The sequence below is a fragment of the Polistes fuscatus genome, unplaced genomic scaffold, assembly GCF_010416935.1.
Source record: "Polistes fuscatus isolate 324 unplaced genomic scaffold, CU_Pfus_HIC Scaffold12, whole genome shotgun sequence".
NCBI classification, from domain to species: Eukaryota; Metazoa; Arthropoda; class Insecta; order Hymenoptera; family Vespidae; genus Polistes; species Polistes fuscatus.
The window spans coordinates 44,496-60,935 of NW_025113020.1; the positions used below are offsets into that span (position 1 = coordinate 44,496).

At 29.4% G+C, this 16,440-nt stretch overlaps 3 protein-coding genes across 8 annotated transcripts; all 3 read right to left on the reverse strand.

The window, feature by feature from the left end:
- Positions 1-4,978: 4,978 nt before the first annotated feature.
- LOC122526715 lies at positions 4,979-7,675 on the reverse strand. Of its 6 annotated transcripts, XR_006306142.1 has the most exons (7): positions 7,608-7,672; positions 7,281-7,363; positions 7,016-7,163; positions 6,477-6,699; positions 6,264-6,387; positions 6,019-6,163; positions 4,979-5,923 (listed from the first exon to the last, which is right to left on the reverse strand). XR_006306142.1 is itself a non-coding variant. In XM_043650270.1 (5 exons), the coding sequence occupies exons 3-5, from the start codon at positions 6,616-6,618 to the stop codon at positions 6,079-6,081; spliced, it is 351 nt and encodes a 116-aa protein (XP_043506205.1). In that variant the 5' UTR covers positions 6,619-6,699; positions 7,016-7,163; positions 7,281-7,667; the 3' UTR covers positions 6,028-6,078. The 6 variants fall into 6 exon arrangements, 1 of the variants encoding a protein (XP_043506205.1); XR_006306140.1 differs by having other exon boundaries at positions 7,287-7,675; XR_006306143.1 differs by having other exon boundaries at positions 7,016-7,091; positions 7,281-7,674.
- A 2,011-nt stretch (positions 7,676-9,686) lies between these two features.
- LOC122513522 (fatty acid synthase-like) lies at positions 9,687-12,501 on the reverse strand. The gene is made up of 3 exons (XM_043629928.1): positions 10,756-12,501; positions 9,939-10,676; positions 9,687-9,755 (listed from the first exon to the last, which is right to left on the reverse strand). Exons 1-3 carry the CDS (start codon positions 12,433-12,435, stop codon positions 9,687-9,689), a joined length of 2,487 nt encoding a protein of 828 aa, XP_043485863.1. The 5' UTR covers positions 12,436-12,501.
- Positions 12,502-12,971: 470 nt separating this feature from the next.
- On the reverse strand, positions 12,972-16,191 carry LOC122513523 (fatty acid synthase-like). The gene is made up of 9 exons (XM_043629931.1): positions 15,855-16,191; positions 15,477-15,770; positions 15,187-15,406; positions 14,930-15,090; positions 14,526-14,843; positions 14,145-14,450; positions 13,854-14,074; positions 13,516-13,790; positions 12,972-13,450 (listed from the first exon to the last, which is right to left on the reverse strand). The coding sequence occupies exons 1-9, from the start codon at positions 16,071-16,073 to the stop codon at positions 12,972-12,974; spliced, it is 2,493 nt and encodes an 830-aa protein (XP_043485866.1). The 5' UTR covers positions 16,074-16,191.
- Positions 16,192-16,440: the final 249 nt, after the last annotated feature.

Below are 16,440 nucleotides of genomic sequence, written 5' to 3' on the forward strand. Positions count from 1 at the left end.
AAAAAACTAATACCACCGCGTTAGTTAAGCATTATTTTAATACAGGACATAAATTTAAATTCGACAAAGCAATTATTCTAGATAGAGAAAACAACTGGTACAAAAGAAATATAAGCGAAATGTACAACATAACAAATAATAATACAGTAAATTACAGAAACGACACGAATAATTTAAACAGCATTTATAATGAAATTTTAAAATTTAATTATCATAATAGGGCATAGCAATAGTGGACATCCATAATATTGAGGATATCTAGACTATTAAACAGTAGTCTAGATGGAATCAGTAGTGTTTAATTATATGTTGTAGCATAACGGTTCTTAGTATAAAGTCTTATAAATGTTAAGTGTAGTTTATAATAAGAAATATATGTCTTCGAGAAAAAAATGTATATAGATAGATATAGACTCGTGAACGATAACGATTAAGGTAAAAAATAACTTCTTTTAATTTTTTGTAATTTTTTATATATATTAATAAGTTATAATAAAAATTTCAGTTACTGATGAAGTCCCAATAAGGGGACGAAACGTACAACTAGATCAAAAATATCATTCAAAAAGAATTTCTAACCCGTCCAAATTTCCTGTAATACCTATTTTAAAAGATAAAGTTAAAAAGTTAGATCAGTCAAATTGAGTTAATAAAATATCTTATGAATGCGACAAATGTTACATAGGACAAACTAAACAAAAATTCAAAAAAAGAATAGATCAATATAAAAATGACTATAAATCTATTAATGTACTAAAAACAAATACCACGGCTTTAACTAAATATCATTTTAAAACAGGACATAATTTCAAATTTGATATAGTAACCATTTTAGATGTTGAAGACAATTGGTATAAGAAAAATATAAGTGAAATATTTCACATTTAGAACAGACACAAATAACTTAAAAGTAGCATTTATAATGAAATTTTAAAGTTCAATCATCATTAAATAATAAAACACAATAATTATAGGTGGCACAACAGTATTATGATACTTAGGCTACTATACACTAGTCAAGATTGAATTAGTACTGTATAATTACATGTTCAATTTATTATTTATGATTTTACAAACTTTTATTAATTACGATTTATAAATATGCTTATTAAATTTTATTATTAAAACTGAGTAATGTATGTATTATCAATACATAGAAGACTCTGAACATTTAAGATGGAGGTACAAAGTCTTGAATATCTATTTATTTAGTGTTTTGATGAACTATGTATTTTTGAGGTTATATTGTAATTATATATTTTACAGTTGCTGAAGAAGTCACAATAAAGGGACTAAACGTTCGATAGATCAAAACATGATGTTCTGAATTTGGTAACTTGTCCAACTTCCCTGAGATATAATTAATCTATTTATTATTAATTTTCTTGCACGCGATAAACAACTAATTTGTTTTTCAAAATATTTACAGAAAAAGAGAAAGAATTATGTAATAGATATATTATAGGTCACACATTGCATCATCACCAATGATCAAAAGCGAAAAGAAAAAGCTTAGTATATGCATATGGAAAGGATCACGATGCCACCACAACAAGAGCAAACCCTACTCACAAGTTGAGAAAACCTAACTACAGAAACAGTTGACAAAGCAATCTTAATAACAGAACAACGGAGAATTGATTTAGATAACGTGCATAAAAGAGGAGCTCCATACAACATATTTTGAATCGAAGACAAAGCTAAGAGCAAGGCAAACACTTACAACGTAAACGCTTACAAGTAATAATGGTAGGTAACATAATGTCTAGCATTAAACAAATAATGGAATTGTTATCATGGATCAAAGGTAATGAAAATGTAGAAAGATTATCGACAATTATACTGGAGGAAAGAACCTCCATCAATCCGGATATACTATAAAAGTATACTCGTCAGATTTATTTGGAATCGTTAACGTATAGGTTGTCTTACCCAGCACAGAAGACAAGTGGGATGTCGAATCAAAATTTAAATCATACGAGTAACTACATCTTGAAATCAGACACAGGACGAAAAGAAGAAAAGTAGGGAAAGTCGCATTTAATGGGGAATAGACTGAAAATAATAAGTATCATGCAGAAAAAAGATTTACATTTGTAACTCACATTACATCATGCAACTCACTTACATTTGTAAACTCCAGAACTGTATAAACTATAAACTAGCAACGTAGACAAAAATTCAAAAGATCAGACTGTTTGTACGCAGGATGTAAACAGAGCGATCCATTGCCTATTGCCTTTGATCCATTGTTAAGAAAAGATTATTTAGTCCTGAAAAGGAAAAGCGATAAGCTTACCAGCTAAAGTATTCCAGGGAAAGTAGCAGATATCCTAGATCTTTCATTTAGTTAAGAAGCATACTTCTTGTGAGACGCACATCAGCAATTTTTTCATCCTCAAAATGTTCAGTAGAAAGCATGAAAATATATTCGTGAAAGAAAAATCTAATCCGAGTATCCGGATTACACACAACAAATATTACATTTCTTAAAGTAGCTCTACATTGGGTACAACCTTTAAGGTATACAACCTATTGATAATACATTGTTTCACTGTACCTTTTCGTATATCTGTAGATTCCAAGAAAAATGAGAGGTTCGAAAAAACATATTTTTCAACCAATGTTCCTTGCTCTCCAAATTCCTTAAAAAATTCGAACATTATAATATAATATAAAGTTGTTTTCTAAAAAAAAAAAAACGATATAAAACGACACTCACTTTTCGAAGTGTTTCTAATTCCTCGATATTCACGTTAGAATGGTCCGACTATAAAAAAGAAAAGAACAAAAATATTAATTAATTTTAAGTTACATGGTAAAATATCGTAGACAATTTGATTAGTTAATTGTTCAAATTAGCGGAAATAATGTTAGTATCTATTTTACATTAGTTTTTTTAAATGAACCATCATGACGTCTCTATGTAATTTAACCTAATCTTGGTACAAAAGCAAAGCATACAAGAAAGAATTCAATAACGATACGTAATGTGATAATAAAAAAAAAAAGGATATTAAAGAGAAATTAAAAGAAAATAAATAAAGCGATAACTTACTTCGATAGGAACTAATGCAACATAAATTGCGAATTGGTTAATTTTCTCGGAGCTAGTTGGATGATTCGAATTCATACTGGTGGTCATAGTAGTTGTATATAATCGTAATTTTTTCGCCACGAAATTCAAAAAAGAAATTATTGTTTCTATCGTCTACGTTGCATTTAGACGTTTCCTCGTTGATGCTACTGCAAGATTCGTGAAAAAATTGAAAAAATGAACCGTGACTCGAACCACGGATTATTCGCAATTATTGTTGTGTAATTCATAATCTAAAGATTTCTACAAACACGAACGGTTTTGACGAGTGAACGCGCAAAAGAGCTTTTGAAAAAATGATAATTAACTTTAACTGATAATTGCTGCCTATAGCGAATTGCACTTTTGATGAGGACGATGTACTTTCCACAGCCATAATTTGTTTTTGCTTTCTTTTTCCTTTCTCTATAGATCGAAAATAATTCAAAACTAGTATGCCTACAAATATAAAAAAGAGAATGTTGAGAAGATAAATGACAGTTGAAAACGCACCAACGATCGAGTTTCGTCGATTTATCGATATCGATGCAAACTCGCGTGAATCGATTATTTTATAATATATGAGCACAAAATATAATTTTCTCTATAAATTATTTAGGTTATGTATGCATAGTCGATTACATTTTTACACTAATTTACTTACTTCTCGAAGAATACCGATCAATTCTAAAAAACGACGAGAGCGAAGAGAATGAGAAATAATTCTAAATTACCATAAAGTAAAATGTAGCTACGTGATTGAGCCGACATGGCGAATATTTTACGCGTTAAACTGCCTAGCAATGCTTACCCTCACCATTACTGCGTTCTCATCACTCTCACAAGTCACGTGAATAGCGCTATCTGCTTAATAATTTATTTGAAATAAGTTAAGGAGCATTCAATAATTTTATAATAAATTATATCATTTATAAAAGGCAACTTTAACATGTATATTTATAATATACCTTCCTAGATAAACGAAAAGAGAATTTTATATTTCTTGTAAATTAAAATATAATTTTGTTTTAAAATAATTTCTATATTATATAATATTCTTTATTTTACTAGAAAATTTTTCCAACAACATCTAAATAATCCTTTTGTAATGATTTTTAATCCAATCTCTTAAAATAATACTCTGATCAACGCTACTCGACTTGCAAAATAGGATCTTTTAATTTTGGGGATTCCTATAGAGTTATCTTTATCTGGTATAAGATAACTACAATTCTCCATCTTCAAACCACTTGAATTATTGTAAATGATTTCTTCTCTATATAAAATATAAATAATAATTATAATATTCTTTCCTAAAACAAAAAATATACATTCGTAATGAATAAATATTTATAAAAATCAAATATGTTAATATACATTATATAATATTTGTAACTTGTTATGAGATAGTTTTAAGACATTTTTGCATGATCTGTAACATTATCGATTAGAGGTTCAATATTATGCTTTAAATTTATTTCTTGCATCGATATAAGTTCCTGCCCAGAAGTATCATTGGATGTAAAACTTTCTTCATTTGCATTATTACTTAAATAACCTTTAATCAAAGGTTTCAATTATTGCCTTATGCTATGCTATAAAATCTTTTTTTGGTTCCTCTTTTGTATAGGAGGTTGTCTTTCTATAATATGACTAAACGGTACTTCCTATTCACAATTATCTACTTAAGAAATCAATTCAATAGTTTGATCATTATCTCCTTCGTCTGCTAAAAGTGCAGCTGTACTAGTTATTATTTCATTAGAAAAAGTATTACTTTGGTTAATATTTTCTGTATTATTATATATAACTTTGGATTTTTTTTCTTCAGTAATATCTTTGCTAGACAGTCTTACTTTCTTTGTACTAAATAAAAATTTATCTATAGTATTATCACACGCATTTAGACTCTTTCGTTTATTTATTGGTTTATTAAGCAAATTATTGCATTGGTTAGTATCACGAATATCATCATTGTTAATCCAATTTATGAAACTATAGATTTTTTTACAGGAGATTTACTTAAATTTATGTTAATATTTTCATAGGTTAATTTAATTCATTTGTAACGTTCTAATTAATTTAAATATCTTTTAGTTGTACCAATAGCATTTTCTTACAATAGGATAAAGCTTTATTGAAAATATTCAATGATCGACCTCCTACTATTACAAAAGAAGATGATAGAATTTTTATTTTTTGATTATTAAGTAAATTACTTTCATTGTTTAATTGAATATTCGTTAAAGATACAATGTCATCTATTTCCAGAAAAGATTTTGCTTTTGTTATAGCAGACTCTGATACATTTACGAGTTTTCCATTTGTTATAGTAAATCCTATAATATTTATTGATACATCTAATGTTATTCTACTATCATTATTAAATATTTTCTTTTCATTACATTCATTTTTTCCTACTTTATAATGTGTTTTTAATACTGTAATATTATCTACTAATACTTCTTCGAAGCGCCTATTTTTATTCATACTTTCAATGTTATGTATATCATTTTTTCAGCGAAGCACTAGCACAAATTTGATTTACGCTAGCAATCAATCATCAGAGAAAAAATCTTGTGCGCTATTAATTTTCAGAAGAATATTTTTCTTTTCTTTATCACTGCATGTATCTATAGCTACTATATCATTTTCACTATCTTGATTATTCAATTCAATTTTAACAACGTTCATGTTAGCAAAAGTATTCTTATAAATTTTCCTTTTAGTTCTTCCTCTCATTCTTGCATAATTTATCATAGTAGACTTTGAAGTAAATTCATCAAATATATTCTTAAAATAAGAATTATTTGGAGTACATTTTTTTAAATAAACAGTTTGTTCGATCTAAAATATAATCAATAATATTACATTATTGTACACGTATGTAACCAACACATTAAAAAATATACATTCTTATTAAATGAAATCAAATTAATTACACTTTCTGATGATTTTATAGGAAAACTTTTATTCATTTGAGGTGTTTCTAAATCAGATGTCTACTGCTCATTAATCTTTGATATAAATGGTAATGAACTTAACGGTGTACTTGGAATAACTGCTGGTTTTTCTTCACTTGAAGTCCTATTTCAAAAACAAATATATATACATACATATATATACTTATACTATATGGTGCGTATATTTATTAAATAATAAAATATATAAATATTATATATCTTACTGGAATAGTTTATTGGTATCTAATAAAGACGTTTCAGAGATATTCAAAAACGAAGTCTCAGTTTCTGAAACATTAGGTGTATAACATATCAAATCATTTTCATTTATATTCTCATTCTCATTATCTGAAAAATATTACTCATATATAAATATATACATATACATGATTTAAAATATTATAATGATATAAATGAATTAGATTAACAAATATTACCTGAAAATAATTCACTCGAATTAGCCGTACAATTAGTGTCTTCTGATAAATAGCCATTTGTTGTGTTTTCTGTAATATTTCCTTCACTATTTTTTATAGGAGTAGAATGTTTATAGGTAAGTTTTTCTGTATTGACATCCATAATCAAATTTATGGTATTGAGATATCATTTATAATATATTTCATATATTGGATTCACTTGAATTACATATACCTTCTATATCTGTAAAAATAAAAATTATTAAAAAATTAGAAATGATTTTAATTATTTTTAAATGATTCAAACGATGACCTAAAATATATCATTAAATCAGTTCAATCAAACAAAAAACGGATGTTGATGAACATAATAGAAGATTAAAACTTTAATTTAATGCTCTGTGAAGAAAAAGTGTACTCGCCTCAGTAATAAGATACGTTTATCACTAATGTATACAACTAAATGTTATCGTGAATCCAATAATTTCGTTTTTTCTAATAATTTTAATGTTTGAATTACAATATTACAACAATATTTACTACCATTAAGTATATATTACCGATTGATTGTTTAGAATGAAACTCTGAAGCAGACCATCAAAGAAGAAAGAGAAAAATGTGCTGATTCCTCCAAAACTGTTATAGAGAAAGAAATACTTGCTCTACAGCCAATTCAACAATAAACCGTCAGAGCATACTTTGCAGCGGCTAAATTAAAAAATTCCAAGCAAAAAAGATGCACTATTGAGTTGGTATACTAATGTCTTTTACTAAAAATTAAATGTGCGGCCGTTTACGAAAGACTGAAATCAAGACAAATTTTACCTTTACCCTGTAAAGATACCCTCCAGAAATACATCCAGAAATTAGATAGCGCTTTTGGTTTTTCCAAAGTTCTCTTTGAAACCCTTAAATTGAAAGGTTCTCGCATGGAAGTTAACAAGAAAAGGGGTATACCTAATATCATTTGTAGTTTGCGTGTGACAGCAAATTGTAGAACTAATTATTATTACAAAACATACTTGCAAATTAACAACTAAACAACACTAATGCTTTATGATAAAATACTTGCTGAGAATACTAATAATAGTAACAAGCTACTGAAGATAACTTTTCAGTAATTAATCTGCTTTTTGGTTCGTTCTATCTTACCAGCCTTTGCTACTGCTATTCTTTCCTTTGATAATTGTATTTATCACTTTTAGTCTTCTCATTAGCTTCATAAATGCTTACAATATCAAAAATACAAATTAAATGTGTAACACTATTGGAAAACGCTGGCTATAAAGTTGTTGCTGTTTGTTTATTAATAAATAATAAACTAGTTTTGTTAAAATTAGAAGCAGTGTTCAGTGTCTCCTGGACCGAGGAAAGTACTTAAGTTCTTTATCTCCCTCACTTCTTGCTTACTGAATTATTATCATCATCTCGTATTTCCTTTCATTGGGTCATCCAACTTTACACGCTTTGTGTTTGTCTTACATCTTCGACTGTTAGCTGTGACTGCACGAACGGGCAATAGAATTTTATTAGTTAAGAAACTAACTGGCGCCTAACATATAGTAAACAAATATTAATATAAAACTAAAGCCCCGACAGTCACTGACAAAGGTCTCGCCAGGTGAAGGACAAAAAAAAATTCTGTCGCACTATTTAAATTTTAATCTTTGCCTCACAGTGATATAAATTTCCTGTCTATGTAACATGATTTTTCTGGCTTAGAATACAACTTAGCGGCTTTAATGAGCATATTAACCCTTTCGGTACTACTGCTGCCATATAGCGGTATCCACGAAACGTTCTCCGGGTCCTACTGCCGCCAATCGGCGGTGACCGCGATACATTCTTTGGGATCTACTGCCGCTGATTGGCGGCGGCCGCGAACATTATCTGGGAATTACCGTTGCCTATTGGCGACATCCATTCTCTTGGTGCTATTTACTACTAGTTATTTATTTCTATTAGTTTGTACTGTTACAATTATTTCTAGTTACTATTTTGTGTTTAAAATTTCTTGTTGCTCTAATTGTTCTTTTATATAATTTGTAACAGTCAACAGCGCGCATTATTAATATTATATCTATTTTTTAATATATAGATAAGCTACAGAAAACGAATAGATATATTTGCTTTTATCGTAAGCTTTTCGAATATTTTATTTACAATTTAAATTTCGCTCCCTTCAGAATGAATGCGAAACGTTTGAATGAAGAACAATGGAGAAAAGAAATAATTGATTCAGGAAGTAATTCTGATGATGGAAAAAAATACAATTTAGCATTTCGCAAAAGTAGGAAAAATAATCCAGCACAAATACTTAGTTCCTTGGAATCTCAAGATACAATAGATCCTGAAATACAAATTGATAATTCTTTTGGGATCAAATGGACTTCTAAGAAACTTAATCAAAAATTTCATGATTTTTCGCCGCAAGATTCAGGAGTAGTAGGAAACAAATTAAATCGTTCGTCAAGAACTTGAGATTTCTTCCGTCTGCTTTTTTCAGAATATTTAGGTCAATTTATTGTAGAAAAAACAATCAACCATCGGTGTCGACAAATTAAAAAAGATCACTTAGACGTTTCAGAAGGAACAGAGTTAAAAGAATTATTTTGTTTTATTACTTTATCTTTGCTAATGACGTGAAACAAAAAACATTTTAAAGCATATTGATCAAAAGATAAGCTTCTTCGAAACGATATTTTTAGCGAAATTATGAGCAGGGATCGCTATTTCCTATTATTAAAAATGTTACATTTTTCGGATATAGTCGGTAACACTACTGATCGTTTATTCTAAATAAAAGAAGTAGTTGAAATTTTACGAATATCATTTAATAAAGTATTTCGGCCATATCAACGATTATATATAAACGAAAGTCTCCTCCTCTATAAGGTCGTCTTTCGTTCTAACAATTCATTCCTTCAAAAAGAAGTAGGTTTTGTAACAAGTGAATAACTTAAGTCAAAAAGAGGCGAAAAGAGTAATAAACGTCGAGAAACAATGTCATTTTACTCGTTTAATCTTTAAAGTACACTTTTAACTTTTCATATTTCAATACATTTCATTTCATATTTCGTTTCATATACGATATCATTATCTTTTTCTAAAATAAGTTACAAAATTTGCGTATATAAAGAGGAAACAACGAGAAGACTGATTAAAAGTAGGTAAATGTATACTTAACGAAACTTACATAATTCTTGTATAATTTTACACAATTTTTTAATCTTAGTTATAGAGATATTGTTCGAACTGCCGTATTTCCTCGTCTTGTGGATTCCCTTCATCAATTTGTTGCTAAATAATTTTAAACAGTCAAAATTAATGAGATATAAAGCTTACATATAATAATAATAGTAATATATTTTATAATAACGCAGTAATAATTATAATAATTATAATAATAATAATATCGTAAAAGAGTTAATCGAAACAAAAAATAGATAATGTCATTATTGACATAAAAATAAAATGAATTACCTCTTCGTCGGTTTCCCCAACGAAGATATTTTTCTCGTCGTCATCTGGGGAATTATCTGTTAATATTTGACGAACAGCGATTACTGAAGAGTCTGCGCAAAATATAGCATTTAGTCGTTTTAAAAACCATGACATTTTTGTGTTATATAAATTTTGAAATTTAGTCTCAGTTAGTGTATTTTCCACAAAATTAGGCAATAATATAAATAACCCATGAAGGGAAGATTCTTTTCTTTTTTTGCATAATTTTTCCACATTAGTGTCTCTTAAGCTATCTTCGTCCAAGTCGAGCGAGGAGAAAATGAAGAATTTTACGTGTGATGGACAGTGCTTTCTGCTATATTTATCGAGTATTTCAGTAACTTTAAAATACTTTAACGAAGAAATTGACGAATCTATCTTCGTTCTCTGTAAATCGAATATACCATCGAGTTGACCTATAGTTAAAGCTTCTTTAAATATTTTGTCAAATCTTGTGGCATTGTTTAAGTCAACCTCTTGTCGAACAATGATCGTTGCTCCATATTCGCGCCATTTAAGGACCAAATTTTCGTTACTTTGTTTTGACATATTAGAAACAATGATAAATTTTCTAGCTCCTTGTTCGATCATCCATTCGATCAGTACTTTTCCAAAGATATTAAAACCGTCGATAACGAGGTAGCATTTATCGCTATGAAAGAAAAGTTGAGGAATTAAGTTAGAGAATTTTTTTTCTTCTTGCAAGTTGACCAAAACCTGTAAAAAAATACATTCGTATCAAAATTGTCAACAAATCGAACGTATTATTTCATAAAGTTTATACATAATTAATTACCTTTCCGTAACGTTCACAAGCCTTAATTTTTCTTTCTTCTGTTGCTCCCTGAATCATAATTCTTCGTGATATAATTGGTTTTATTATACCCGTTTGTAGAGCTTTTCTCATCAATTCTGCTAATTCTCTCTTTCTTTTTTGTGGTAACTTAATAAGGTCTTGTAAACAGTAACTATATACACTTATGAACCGTATTAAATTAGATAGTGGTAATGGATTGTAATTAGGCCCTTTAAAATCGTAAATCATTACCAAATGTTTTATATTTTTAACAATGTCCAAACAACTTTCCATATCGTCTAAGATGGAATAGTTTGCAACTACAAAATCAAAACCTTTGCCTTTCGTAATATTCATAATATTAATTGTATAGTCTTCAACTTTGATAATATTAGACTTTGGTAAACTTGGTCGCAACGACTCGATCACCCGTTTTTCTGCATCCGTTTCGTAAGTAGTGTAAACATCAAAATTATAAGATAAGGATAAATTTATGAGAGCCTGTCCTACGTCGCTAGCACCATAATGTACTAACACAGTTTTAATTTTTTTAAACCTCAAAGTATCCGAATGCAAAATGCAGAAAGCTGCCAAATATGCTTGGGGAATTGTTGAAGCATCTTCGAAGCTCATAGTGTCTGGAATAATCCAAGTAAAATCTGGATCGGCTGAAATTTCATTACTTATAGTAAAATTATCAACTAGTCCCATTACTCTACGACCTTTCTCATCTGTCCCTGAATATTCTGTAATAGATATCTGTGATTCTAGGCTGACATCATTTTTTAACCAATATTCGTATGCACCTAAGTCAAATGCAGAACATTTTACCTTCACCATCCTATTATTTTTTTCTTTAATCAATGGTAATTTTTCCATCCATACTAATGAGCCTGATTTATTAATTTTCGCTTGCCAACGCATAGAAGAAGTAGACTTTACTCGCAATGGCATCCATCTGTATGTGCCCCATACCCCGTTTGGGGCTAATACATTTTCACGAAGATTAAGTTTTATTTGTGATTCATAGAATTCATTTTGAAGGGAGAATTTCGGTGCCTTAGCATCTTGTAAATCAAAAATTTGAAGTTTTTTATACCCCGGTTCTCCTTTTATATCTCGAAGTATCTCAAATATATCATTATCGATAATAGTGTTAACCACAAATATAACATTGTCATATTTTGAGTCTTGTAGGCAGATTTTTAACCGATCTAAACAGTTTTCGTGGTTATTAACGACAACAGTTTTTCCTAAATTTCTTTCTCTATGTAAAAGAAGAGCTGTACGACAGAGAGCAATTTTTATTTTCAGGACGACGTTTAATCCCACACTTGTCAATACAGAAATCGCATCATCTTCCTCTTTTGTTTCAATGATTGTCAATAAAAATGATTCTTTACCGAGAGTACTAATAAGTCTTCTTACATCGGTATAATGCGCGTTATTTATAATCGTTAAAATAAAATTCTCATGAATTGTTTTATAAAGCAACTCTCTAGCAATTAATTTTATGTTGAAGTTTTTCCTCGTCCTTTTTATGGTATTCTCGAGAAATTCCAAAATATTCTCAGTATTCTTTTTTGACTCATTCGTTAACAATATCTTTTCTTCACTGCTCATGCTAATATTTTTTGAAATTAATCCTAGTACTGCGTTTAATACGTCGTCGATATCCATCTTTGTTTTATTGATATTCTGGATAAACCGAAGTTCATCCGTGACAATTTTCAAATTTCTGTTTTTAAATATTATTTCTTTAAATAGGATTCCACTCATTGTAATTCCGGGGCAAGCAATTACGTTTGCCCGTTTTTCAAACTTCATCGGTAAGGCTACGAAAAAAAATCAGTATAGTTCATATAGTTTGTTAAACTATGATACATTACATTATTTTTTGTCGAAACATTTATAAACACGATATTTAAATAAGTGATCAGAAAAATGTTTTTTAATAATATAACAAGTTTGATGTACGAGCATATTATAATTGTAACATTTCCTAATTGTAAATGTTAGTACTTATACGTTAAAAAATTGCTGCCGATTATTTTTGTTAAAGAATATACATATATAATGTATTATCAAAGCATAATTTAATGAATAATATTAATTTTAATTTTCTATTCTTTGATTGTAAATAAAGAAAATTAAAATTTATTTATTTTTAGTCCAAAAATGCTCTTAAGATTCTACACATTTATTTTAGTTTTTATTTACGTGGTAAAGAATTTGAAGAGTTTTAGAACTTTTGGTCTATATTGTATCTTAATAATCACGAGTAAATTAATATTAGGTTTCAAATTCTTACCATTGTTTTCTTTCATTTTTTCTGTTAATTGTTCCATGTCGATGACGAGTTTTTGTATCCTACTCGGTACCAACATATTTTTATTCCTATTGCTGATAATATGGACTTGAACTAATCCTTCTAGTAATAACCTCCAGTCTCTGCTCCATTTAAGCGTTCCATTGGAACACGATGTAGAAAGTCCGCTAATAATATTGTAAGATTCTTCATACTGGTAACCATGTAAAAGTAGATTAGAGTAAATATTTTCTTCGTCTAAAATTTTCGTTTCTTCTTTTAGTAAAATGATTTCTGGAATATCTTCCTTCTGTGTTTCTGCTAAGCGAATAGTTCCAGAAGCTATCATAATTTCATCTTTAGTTTTTACTTCAAATTTTCCTGAACCTGAAAATTTGCATTATTTCAAATATTGTTTTAAAATATTATATTTATAGGATTGCTATTTATACCTTTAAATATCATAATAATTAAACGAATTTTGCCATTTCTAGGTATTTCTAGTAATTTATTGTGAATAATAATGTTCTCGAGTATAAAAGAGTTATTAGCCTTATTCGGTATTAAATTCGAGTACATATTCACAACCAACTTTAAATAAACAGCTGAAGAAATGATAACATTGCCGTTTATTTTAAAATTTCGTAAAAACTTGTATTTATCTGATTCCAAATCTACCAGTTCTTCTATTTGTTGAGTTTCCAAAAATTTATCACTTGCCACGTGCCTGTCAAACATACACAATAATAGTTTATAGCATCCATTTGAAAAAAGTCTATTTTGTACTTACCAATCAGAACTGTGTTCCCATCGAACAAGAGGAGAAATAGATGGGGTTTCTCTGGAAACAGGATAAGGAACTCTCTGATAGAGCTTTCCTGGCGTAATTGGAAATCCAAGATTATAAAGCTTTCCTAATGTGGATAAAATAAAAGTTGCATTGTCCTTATGGCCTCGTTTCGTTAATGATAAATTAATGCAACCACTGTCCAATGATTTTCTTAGAATTGCCTAATAAATGAAAAGTATTAGGTTATTTAATTTAAAAAAATTGTATTAAAATATATTCCAACAAATAAACCTGTAAAAGTCCATGGGGAGAAACTTCAATCGTTATAGCGTTTTTTGGTAACATTGTTAATATTTCTTCGAATAAGACAGGAGAAAGCAGATTATTCGTATGATATTCTGGTGAAGAAAGGTGAGCTTTCATTAAATGCCACTCATTTTTCGGAATAGACGTGCATAGCCAACGTTTACTGCGATTTTTTGGTTGAGAGATGACTTTTTTTAAATATTCTAACAACTTTGGACCAGCTGGAGAAATGTACCGACTATGAAAAGCAATATTACCAGTCGGCACGGTTTTAGCAAATATTCCTTTACTCTAAAGAAAATATAATTACAGTTTCAAAATTTTAATATTTTAAATGTCTATGAAAAAATATCTCCTAAGCATTACCTGTAATTCTTTTACAAAAGCTTTTATGGACTCGGTAGGTCCACTTATGGTAGAACTGTCGGGTCCATTATGACAAGCAATATCAATGTCTTCAGGACAGAAATGTCGCAACTGTTTGTAACCGAGACCTACTGCGGCCATCGTTCCGTGTATCAAATCACTTTCTACTGAAGCCAAACCACGAGAAAGAGCGCTTAAAATCATTTCCTCAGCAGTAAAGCAACCATCTGCGTAAGAACAACCCAGCTCACCAACAGAATGCCCGATCATGTAATTCGGTTTCACGCCAACAGCATATAGAGTATCCACCAGACCGATCTATGTAACAATTATTCGAAATTATTCATTTAAAAAAAAAAAAAATAAACACTGCGCTGAAGGGGAAACATTAGATATATTATTACTTGTATTGCTGCTATTCCCAGAAAGCAATTTATAATATTATCGTATATTGTTGGATTTTTATCGCATATAATATGCACAATATCGTAACCTCGAGGTCTTAAAACTACATCACATTTTTTTATTGCTTCGGCAAAGATTGGTATTTTCATTAGTGATTCACCTAAAAGAGAATTTTACATTTAATATATACGAGAGAGAGAGAGAGAGAGAGAGATGTAACATTTTTTTAATTATTTAAATATAATATTTGTAGTACCCATTCCGGTCCATTGTGATCCCATCCCCGAAAAAACGAACCAGATCTCTCGAGATTGAACTGACAAATTAGCTTGAACCATTTCTATCGATTGCTCTGAATCAGCTGCTTCAAAATCTGGAATTACTGTATACCCAGAATACAGAGAATTGGAAAATGGTTTCTCAGTAATATCAGTAATTAATTGAGCCAATTCATCATCTCCTCTATTCGAATTTAACTAAACACAAATAGAATATAATTCACGATCATTTTGCCTAATCAATTCGGTCGTAAAATAAATATCTTACAATATCAAAGATCGACGATATCATTTCCTGAGTTCGACAAGAAGCTACAAAAAGTCGTGGCATATTAAATGGTGAAAGTTTTCTCCTTTGCTTCTTTTTTGAATGACGTTTTAGGATAATGTGAGAGAAGGAACCGTTTAAAGCAGCTGTGTTAACAGCAGCGTAGCAATCCGTCCAAGGTGTTGGTTCTGTAATTACTTTTACGCGTCCATCCCGAAGACATTGGGCCTCTTCTGGAGGCTCGGAATAATGAAGATTCGGAGGTATAACTCCGGTCTCCATAGCAATTAGTACCTAGAAATAAAAAATAAACAAATGTGAAATATTAAACCAAATTTGCGTTGTTTTATATTTAATTTTGTTTTTCAGTAAATTTACCTTGATTATCGAATTTATTGCATTATTATTATAAGCGTTACCAATGTTTGACTTAACAGATCCTATTAAAAGAGGATTAGAAAGACTTCGATCTTGACCATAAACAACATCTATTGCCTTTAATTCTTCGAGATCCATTGATTTTATTGCTGTACCATCGGCCTCGATGTAAGTTACGTCGCTTGGTTTTAGGCCGCAGTGTTTCAATGTCTGTTTCATTATTTGAGCCTGAGATTCGGCTGTGGGAAATAGACACGTGTTTCTTGGAATTGCTTCAGTGTACTTAACAGAAAGATTAACGACCTCGGCATAAACCCGCTTTGCATTTTCGGCTCTTTGAAGGAAAATGGTTCCTATCGAGTCGCTTCTCGAGAATCCAGACGCTTTCTTATCAAAAGATCTATTTACCCCGTCTGTTGACAACAAACCTAAATAAAGGAATGCATAGAACAAAAAATTATTTATAAATTACGAAAATATTTAATTTGATGTTCTAAGACTTTTAATTATCATTGAAAGAAAAAAATATAAAAAAGACTGCCTTTTTGTCTTTACATGCAAGAATTGGAATTAATTATACCTAGTA

Coding starts and splice junctions, on each gene's coding strand:
- LOC122526715 (XM_043650270.1), bottom strand. CDS start 6,618: ATGGATGTCAATACAGAAAAACTTACCTATAAACATTCTACTCCTATA. Junction 6,388..6,476: donor TTCGAGTGAATTATTTTCAG/GTAATATTTGTT, acceptor AATATTTTTCAG/ATAATGAGAATGAGAATATA. Junction 6,164..6,263: donor GATACCAATAAACTATTCCA/GTAAGATATATA, acceptor TTTTTGAAATAG/GACTTCAAGTGAAGAAAAAC.
- LOC122513522 (XM_043629928.1), bottom strand. CDS start 12,435: ATGGATATCGACGACGTATTAAACGCAGTACTAGGATTAATTTCAAAA. Junction 10,677..10,755: donor CTTGTGAACGTTACGGAAAG/GTAATTAATTAT, acceptor ATTTTTTTACAG/GTTTTGGTCAACTTGCAAGA. Junction 9,756..9,938: donor TTGGGGAAACCGACGAAGAG/GTAATTCATTTT, acceptor AAAATTATTTAG/CAACAAATTGATGAAGGGAA.
- LOC122513523 (XM_043629931.1), bottom strand. CDS start 16,073: ATGAAACAGACATTGAAACACTGCGGCCTAAAACCAAGCGACGTAACT. Junction 15,091..15,186: donor ATCACAATGGACCGGAATGG/GTACTACAAATA, acceptor ATTCTCTTTTAG/GTGAATCACTAATGAAAATA. Junction 14,075..14,144: donor CTCCCCATGGACTTTTACAG/GTTTATTTGTTG, acceptor TTCATTTATTAG/GCAATTCTAAGAAAATCATT.